The following is a 9,147-nucleotide window of genomic DNA, read 5'->3' on the forward strand; positions in this document are numbered from 1 at the left end:
CCAAATAACTAGATGAATTTTAAAAACAAGGCCCTTAGCATTTGTAATACAGTTACCTAATTTATACAGTACCCATTACTTAAGAATAAGCCGTGCTCACTCCCTCCAGTAATGTCATCTGGTTTCTGACTTACTCAGATGGGATATAAACCTCTTTGCAGCAGCATATTACTTACAGTATTAATCAGTGCACAACACTGAGAGCTGTGCAATGCAAGACGCCTGAAGGGATGATGATTATGACCTTCTTGCATTTAAAAATCTATCAGTCATTATTTAATTAGATTGTTGATAGCTTCTGAAGTAATTTGGGACACTACTCAAAGTGAGAGTGAAGACTGGTCACTTCTCATTAGCCATGGAAACTACCATAAGCCCTCAGGAATTGCCGGGGAAAAACCATTAAAATCTTACAGTGGAAGTCTGAAGTACCGAAGAAAAGATCAGCCTCTTAGGAAGCAGTCCTTCAGAGGGCTTTAAATGAATTGTTTTTCTCCAAAGTAAGATAGTGCTCTGAACAACAGTGCTGTGAAATTCTGCCTGTGATGAGCCAGGCACCGAAGGAAATGGCATTAAATCTCTTTGCCTCTTCCTATCACATAGACATGCACACAGACACAATGAAACGGACAGTAACACATCAAGGCTGTGCGATACACTTAAATCCTTCTCATTAAATCCTTCTTCAGTGTCTGGAGAGCTGATGTCTTCCATTCGGGAAACTCAGCAACTGATTCCCTCCACATACAATTTGTCACAACGTTTCTCACAATTCTCTGGTCAGCATCATGGAAGTGATATGTGAAAGCAGCTCGTTATGGTGTGTTTGCAGTTTCAATTTTGTTACTGACTGTCGTGTTTCCAGTAGCCTGTGGCCTAGATTTCTGCCACAAGCGTATTGCAGTTTGTGTGTGTGGTTCCCCGACGCACATTTGGCTCTCCGAGACAAAAAATATTGTTCTTTTCTTGTGTGACAGTGGCATTGCTCATTTTCTTTACTTTTCAGGTCGCCATTCATTCAGTTGTTGAAAATCTCTTCAGAAGCATTTGGAGTTTACCCAACAATAAAGCACCTGTTGCCATCAAGTACTTTTTTGACTTTCTGGATGCCCAGGCTGAGAGCAAAAAAATCACTGACCCCGATGTGGTTCACATCTGGAAAACCAACAGGTACATCCGTGTGATGGGCACGGGAGTGCACGCAGTCTGCAAAAGTGTAGTTGCAGAGATGGAGCAGGTCGCCTGTGATCAGAAGAATCAGATTTTGTTATGTGAGGGTGAAGGTGTGGTTTGGCCCTGTGGGCCCCCATCATTTTAGTAGATCGATTAGGTACTGATAAAAACCACTCCAGGACTTTGGAGTCTGCACACTGACTTCAGGTTCAGAAAGAAGTGCCTGCAGGTTGAGAGCGCTGTTTGAAGATGAAGGGGTGAGCGACTGATGTGTGCGCTCCGTAGCCTTTGTTCCGTGACCTCTCTTCTAACATGAATAAGCAGCACAAAATGTGCTTCTTTTCATGAGCACAGTGCAATTAAACTGCTATTCTAAAGCAGTTGTGCAGCCTCAGCAGTTAATTTTAAAGATGTTTGTTCTTTCCCTGTCTAGTCTTCCTCTGCGCTTCTGGGTGAACATCCTGAAGAATCCCCAGTTTGTCTTTGATATTAAGAAGACTTCACATATAGATGGCTGCCTGTCTGTAATCGCACAAGCTTTCATGGATGCCTTTTCTCTAGCAGAACAGACGATGGGGAAGGTAATGCTGCCCTTCGTGTCTTTTGCTAACTTCTCTATCACTTTTTCAACTGATTTGGGGGATGGAGCCCTGGATCTGCTGAAGCTGAGGACAAAACTGACAGTGGCCTCATTAAGTTGGGCTTCCATTCCTTGTTGCTCCATCTCACTAGATTTTAAAGAGTCCATTGGAGTAGACAGGCACACCTACTAAAATGCCATATTTATAATTAACTGCTGCTTGTCTTTTCTGCAGTTAGTTTCTGTTCAGTGTATAGAATGCGTGGAAGAAGGTGGAAACTGTAAAATTTTAATTAAGTTTTTAACAGTTTTCAAGCAGAAGTCTTAACAGTATTATCATTATTTAATAAGTAGTCCAGACTTTGCCTGCCAGACACAGATGTGCAGAAGACAAAAGTAGTAAGCTACTGGGATCTGTATGAATTCTTGAAAGAGCTCTAAGTTTTAAAAAATTCCTTTAATCTATATTAGCTACACCCTTTTTATATCCAAAATTATTTGCCGGAGGAACAGGTACAGAAATCTTAAATTCAGAAGTTCTTTAGTACAATATCCAGAACCCTGGGGATCAGAAATAATTAATTTTTCCTGAGGATATACTCGTTTCCCTTGGACCAGAGCAGCCAGTATGTGTTCAGGCTCATGGTACCAAGAAAAAAAAAGGCTAGAGATTTTTCGGTCTAAAATTTTATATAGAAAAATGGAGTAATATCCTATGTGGTCTGAAGCAACTGCTCTTCTGCTAAAGGTAAATAACAAATAATGTGCTTGTTTATCTTGCTTCAAGAGTGAAGTGTCATGAATTAAAACTAATCACATCAGTTGTTTGATGAAAACCTGCAAATGAGCATGGTCTGTTAAGCTTCTGCACTTGTGAAGTAGACACGGATGTGTCAACCTGGATTGTGAAGTACTATTGGTACAGCAGCTCCCCTTAGCCATTGGGAAAAGGAAGGGATGCTGAAACGTGATGCTTTGTAACACAGTTCCCGTCCTGTTAGATGTTAGTGAAATGTATTTACTGCCATGATTTTTAGCCCTTCATCTTAAAACATTCTTTAGCCGCTTAGAAAACAAAGATACTTAGAACCCTTTAGCACATAGTGGAAACAGGAGTGACAATGTATCACGTGCTCGTGTCATTTATTCTCCAGAATTTAAAACTAAAAGCAGTCACAGGAAACTACCGGCCCCCACTTTTACATTTTGAAAACATGGTTTCCAGGTGGGGCTTTAGCTCCTGCCACAAACAGCAGCATTTTTTTTTCCTCAGCAGCCAAAAGCTGCCTGGTCAGTCAGTACTGACCTGGGTTGCTGAAGCCCTGGGGGAAAAAAAATATCCCTTTGGCTGTGTATGCCTGGCAGTCAGCCCCCCACACTGCTGAAGCCCTGGGAGGAGGGAATAGTAGGGACCAAAGTGTTTTAGGGGAACCTCTGCCAGCACAGTGTCTTGCAGGGCTCTCCGCTATGTGACCCTAGGGGAACTTTCCCCAGCTCTGCTGTATCCTGTATGTAAATAGCTCAAGCCCTTTGCTTCAGCTTTCACAGTCTTTCAGGTCCAGAGAAGGGTGGGGAGGAAGTTAGAAAGAGAAGTTTGTCTAAGGGACAGATCTTCAGCACTCCCGATGCCACTGGAAATAATCACATGGCAACTGTCGTGAAGCACAATGCACTGTTACTGAAGGCTGTTCATCTTTCTCTCATAACCTTGATTCCTTGCCTGTAACCACTGCAAAGAGAAATGAGTCACACAGAGACACAATTAGATGCAATTAACTATGAGCAGGTGGAACCTCAGGAAATCTGTGCTGCGAAAATTGACAAGGCTTCAAATATTTTCTTTTAAGGAAGCACCAACAAATAAACTCCTCTACGCTAAGGACATTCCGCTCTACAAGAAGGAGGTGAAAGCGTACTACAAAGCCATCAGGGATCTGCCCCAGCTGACCACTTCAGAGGTTGAAGAATTTCTAACTCAGGAATCTAAGGTGTGGTCGAAAAGTGGGAACTTCATTTGCCTTCCCATTACTTTTTTTAAAAAAGGAGAACCATCTGACCAGAGCTGTTTTCTGTTTTAGAAACATGAAAATGAATTTAATGAGGAAGTGGCCTTGATTGAAATCTACAAATACATAGTGAAGTATTATGATGAGGTAAGCACATCTGCAGTTCCTGCTGCTTCCCCCCTGACAGCCACTTGCCATCGCAGGATGAAAGCCGGCTTGGCAGACGGACCGGGGGCTGTGCTGTGACTTCCCGGGTGCCCACTCCAGAGGCAGCCGGCAGTGCTGTGCCGAGGCTGTGCCGCCCCCGAGCTGCGTAGGGCCGAGCAGCGCGGCCGCGGGGCTGCCCGAGTCCCCACCCCAGCTGGGCTCACAGGCCGAGGGTGCGTGATGCGCCCTCGCTGTTGCCACTGGCATTTGCACAGGCGATAGAAATGAAACTCCCTGCAGTTTTGGGGAAGTTCCTGTGTAGTCAACACATCTCAGGTTGCAGTGTATCTGTTAATGCCTGTCACAACTCCTGCGCTTGCCCTCTTTTTCCCTGGAGATTCAGAAAACTGATTAGACCGTAGCACCAGGGATCTCAATGTAACAGTCAACACAAACCCCTCAGCAGGGCACAAGTGGCCTTGCAGTAAGACAAGTGCTCCTTTCCCATCACGGCTCTCTCATCCTCTGCTCCAGTACTTCCCCTTAACGAAAAGAAGCTCTAGGTTCCAGTAAAAAAGCTCTGGATTCCAGTCCCCGCGATTGCCAACAGAAGAGGCCTTCTCTCACCTGGATGCAGTTAGTCACAGGCTGCCTCTAAGCTGCTTTGTGAGACAATCCCTGCCCTCCGCTTTACCCTGGCGGATTCTGCACGCCGTGATGCTCGGCAGCCTTAACAGCGGCTGTGTGTGCCCGCGGGGATGCAGATGAGAGCCGGCCGCGTGTGCAGCCTGGGGGCCTGGTTACGGCTTGCAGCAGGCTGGCTGGGTCTCCCAGCAACGGGACCTTTTTCTCTTTCATCCCCGACAGCACAGCGTCAGCGCTCGCTATAATCAGCCAGCTCTCAGTCACCTGTTAGCTGGCTTGATGCTTCTGATCTCTAACATCTTGAACTATACGTCTCCAGCATCAAATCTTTGCCTCTTAAAAGAATTTGAGAGTAATACTTGGAGAAGGACTGCGATTCATTAAGCTCATTAAAATTGTTGACACACAAGAGCTCAGCATCCATTCTAATCCTAATGCCCCTTTTTGAAGGTAGCATCAGCTATGCTTGTCCCATCCTTAGAAAGACATCCCTTCTTCCTTCCCTCCCTCCCTCCCCCTGCTCTTCCCTGCTCTGGTATTTGATGAGGAGCAGCTAAACCTCACTCGTTTTTTGCCGAGACCTCAGTCCCTTTGTAGAGCTGCCAGCAAAGAGTTCTCAGACACCAGTCGTGCTCCTTCCCATCACCTGGTCCGCTGCCAAGTGGGTCGGCTGGAGGAGGAGAGGCAGTTCATTGCCCTGGGTTGGAGGGCAGATGAAGAGGAATAAGAGATCAATTGCAAATCTGCTCCGGGGTGAAACTGGAGCAGTGGCCTTGCCTCACACTTTAATAGCTGAACATGTGTGGGGCTTGTTTTGGTTTCAGCTTGGTTCTGTCATTCTTCCCTCTGTGGAAGTGTTGCAAATCCTGTAATCATAATGACTTGAAAGGGAAACTACCAAAACAAAGTGTTAAAGTCAGAAGAGAATGTTTACATACAGGCGGGCATTCAGATGGATTTTTCTGCCAGTAGTCGCTGGAATGCAGAAAAGTGGGCTTTAAAGAACTGCAAATCAAATAAGCACTAAGAAAATTATTCTCTTTTTTTTTTTTTTGCTAATTGTTAACAGATTGTCAGCAAACTCGAGCGAGAACGGGGGTTTGAAGAAGTCCAGAAACAGCTCCAGCAAGTAAAAGCCTTATTTGATGAGAAGAAAAAATGCAAATGGATTTGAGCAGAGCACTGACTCACAGCCTCGCTGTGGGGAATTTTAAATAAGCGCTACTGCTCCCAGAACAGCTTTGACTGACTTTATGTACAGGGTTTGAAACATTTGGACACTCTTCTCCACTCGGACCATTCCAAGTACAATCGAAGTTTGGGAATGACGTGTGTGCAGGGGTAGGTACTCCAGTGTGAGTGTGTGAAAGCGAAAGTGAGGCTGGCACGGTGAGGCCGGCACTGTCAGGTACCTGAGCGTGTACCTTTTTGTTCAAAGATACTGCCTCAGTAAGCGTTCTGCTTACTTAACAACAAGCTTGTAGGAGGTGCAAATGCACACTGCAAGGTCGGAGTCGCCCGTGTTAAGTTGCTTGGCTCTGTTTTTAAGACAGAAAGCTGATGTTTTGCCACATCCTTTCAGCAGCCCTGGCTGTGAGGATGAGCTCCGGTGTCAGAATACAGGTCAGCTGCAGTTTCCTTCCTTCCAGACAAATGTAGGCTGGTTCCTGTTTGAATAAAAAACAGCACCCAGGTGACACTTAGGACAAGCTCGCTTAGCAGAAGAAGTGAGCCTGAGGTCTGAAGTACAAATGGCACATGGCGGGACTTCTCTGAGCTTAAAAATCGCAAGGTGGAGCCAACCACTGAGCAGGGGCGAGGCTTTTGGAGAAAGGAGCCGGACTGGCACCAGCCCCTGTTTGCAGAGCTACCTTTCCACCCTTACAAAAGCTGTGAAACTCCTGAGCAGCTTCACAGGTGAAACCCCCGTGCGGCTGCACAGCGTCAGACCAGGCCGTGAGGACGGCGGCACAGACCCCTACTCGGGTGCACGAGGCACAGCCCCATGCTCCCGTCCTGCCATCCGTGTGCGAGGGGCTCGCAAGCCGAATGCCAGCAGTTCAGTTTAGTTTAGTTTGATTTTCCAGATTGTCCAAACAAAAGCTTTGTCAAATGAGGGTTAGGTTAACAGTGTGTAAGAGCAGGAGGCCTCTGGTGACCCCTGGTCGATGTGCACATGGTATAGCCAGGGTCTGGGGGCAGGAGGGGAACAGTCTGCCTTAGTCCTGCCGGGGCTGTTTTCTGAGGCTTGGCTATTTTCAGAGCCTGGGGGGAAGGGGAGGATTGCATTTGTGGCTGAAGTCAGCCCAGCTGAAACGCAGGAGTGCAGCCGTGCTGCTGCTGGTGCAGTGGCTGCGGTGCCAAGCCACAGAGGAACAGCGGCGGCGCTGGCTCTGCTGCTGCGCCAGCACGGCCCCCCCTCACCACAAACCCACGTTTGGTCACCACAGGCTCTGCTGCGACTGCCGTGGTGGCACGCACTAAGGCTGCAGCCGCCCTTAGACTTGAGCCAGGGCTCTGGCAAGAGGCATCTCGTGCACACCAGCCACCAGCGGAGAGGCGCTGAGCTCCCGCCTCCTGTTCCCAGAGGGCCGCACCTGGGCAGCGCCGGGGGCACCCCTCAGAGGGTGCAGGTGGCTCACGCTTAGGGCAGGCAGCGTGTGCTGGGGCTGGGCCGAGACAGCGATGCCTGAGCACAGCCCCCATTTATTTCTGCGAGCTGTGGCCTTGGAGGAGCCCGGAGGCTGCAGCACAACACGGGGGCTGGCCGGGTTTGTTGCACGTGCTGACAGATGCTGGTACCAGGCCCAAGGCCGGCCGGCGCCAGGGAATGCTAACCAGGGCTTGGCAGCAGCGAGGCCGCCTGCTAACAGGGGAAACGAAACAAAACAAACCAACACGTTGCCTACTGGTCTGCCCCCTCCCTACCATGTGATTGCACAACTTGTACCTCTTACATATCAGAGAGGGGAGCCACCAGTCCATACTGTGATGGCTTTTTAAAATTCAAGTCTTTTACTTGCTATTAAGTTTACACTTTATACTTGATGGAATGTATGGCTTTGTTCAGGAAGCTGCACTACAGTGTTGCAGTACTTTCAGCAGTTCTCTACCTGGCACAATATACATGTAGTATGATACAAATTTAGTTTTAATGGGGAAAAAACAAACGAACAACCCTAACCTATCTTGCTCTCTGTCCTAAAGGAGCAGACCATGGCTTGAGCAGCACTTAAGCTTAGATTACCTGTACTTAAGGGCTTTGATTTTTAACATTCTTAACCTAAACTTTTAAAGCAGCATCAAACAAACAAACAAAAAAAGCACAGTAATTAACACAGAAGGACAGGCATAAGCAATTTACTCTTTCTGGTTAGACAGATGTCTCAGAAGTTCAGTTCCAATTCAAGTGTTTGCTGGAAGTGCATTTGAAGGAAATGTGGTCGTTTTGTTCAACAGTAATCTTCTGTACAGGCAGAAAAACAACCCAAATTTCTGCTTGAAAAGCTGTAAAATATAATCTGTTTGCGTGGGTCTGAACCTGTGAACCTCACTCTATGTGTTTTTATGATGAGAAAACAAAAATCAGTCCTATTCTGTATTTGTACTACTGCTTGTTTGCTACAATAGCGTTGATGATTTCTAGAGATTATGTGTTGAAGCAGGCCCTGTAGCCTTAGCCTACAGCCTGGAATAGGATTATTGCCTTTTATTCAAGCCTCCTAAACAGCTTCACTCTGTTCGTAACCCATTTGAAGTCATGCTGGGACTTTGTAACCCGTAAGGTGGATCTCACAAAGTGATGTGAAGTATAATTAAGTGATTGTAGCTCTTTTGGTAGGTTTGGGTCAGCACACAAAACATTGGCACACCTTCCACATTTGCAATTTGCTGTTACTTTGTTACACAGACAAAACAACCAACCTGTGACTAAAGCTACCTAATGGCAACCCAACAATTCTAATCGCATTCTCTGAAATGAAAGCAAACTTCTTTAACTTATTTTCACATGGCAAACATGTTTACAGGCAAACTGCTATTGCAAACAGCATATTTTCTAACACTAGCTTACAGAGCATTATTTTGCAGTCATTTAGTTTGAAGTCAAATGCTACTAATGTGTAAAGTAATTCCTGTTGTACAGAAGTTAACCTGTTGTTTAAAATGAATGGTTTAAAAAAAAAAAAAGTGCAAATGACAAATACATGTTGGTGTTTGTATGGGTTTATCTAGAATAAAATGCCTTTGAAGGTTACTTTGATTAGTTCGTGTATTTAAATATGGTTAAGAGAACAAAGAGCTTGCAGCCACGCTGTGGTTGTACAAGACACGGGCTGGCATCACCTGCGAGGCACCACTGGTTCCAGCCCCTCAGGGGCTCCGAGGCACAGCCCCGTGTTTTACGGCCACCGCAGTGCCCCTGAAGTTGGGCAGTAGGAAAAGAAAGGCCTGATGCAGCATCAGGTGATGCCGCGGCTGGGGAGTCACTGGCCTGAAACAGAGCAGCAGCCTCCCTGCGGGGTTTGGGGTGGGAGGCACGTGGAGGGGGATTCCCTGCAGCCTCCCAGCCCCGGGGAAGCATCAGCAGGCTGAAGA

General features: G+C 46.7%; 1 protein-coding gene across 1 annotated transcript in view; it reads left to right on the top strand.

Annotated features, from left to right (window-relative positions):
- PLXNC1 (plexin C1) overlaps positions 1-8,806 on the top strand; it is a 68,915-nt gene extending 60,109 nt beyond the window's left edge. The window contains exons 27-31 of the mRNA XM_084496473.1: positions 1,007-1,170; positions 1,607-1,754; positions 3,601-3,741; positions 3,832-3,906; positions 5,621-8,806. Coding sequence (XP_084352599.1) covers positions 1,007-1,170; positions 1,607-1,754; positions 3,601-3,741; positions 3,832-3,906; positions 5,621-5,725 — 633 coding nt within the window. The 3' untranslated portion in view covers positions 5,726-8,806. The remainder of the gene's footprint in view (positions 1-1,006; positions 1,171-1,606; positions 1,755-3,600; positions 3,742-3,831; positions 3,907-5,620) is intronic.
- The last annotated feature ends 341 nt before the right edge of the window (positions 8,807-9,147 follow it).

This window comes from Aythya ferina (genome assembly GCF_964211825.1).
Source record: "Aythya ferina genome assembly, chromosome: 1".
NCBI classification, from domain to species: Eukaryota; Metazoa; Chordata; class Aves; order Anseriformes; family Anatidae; genus Aythya; species Aythya ferina.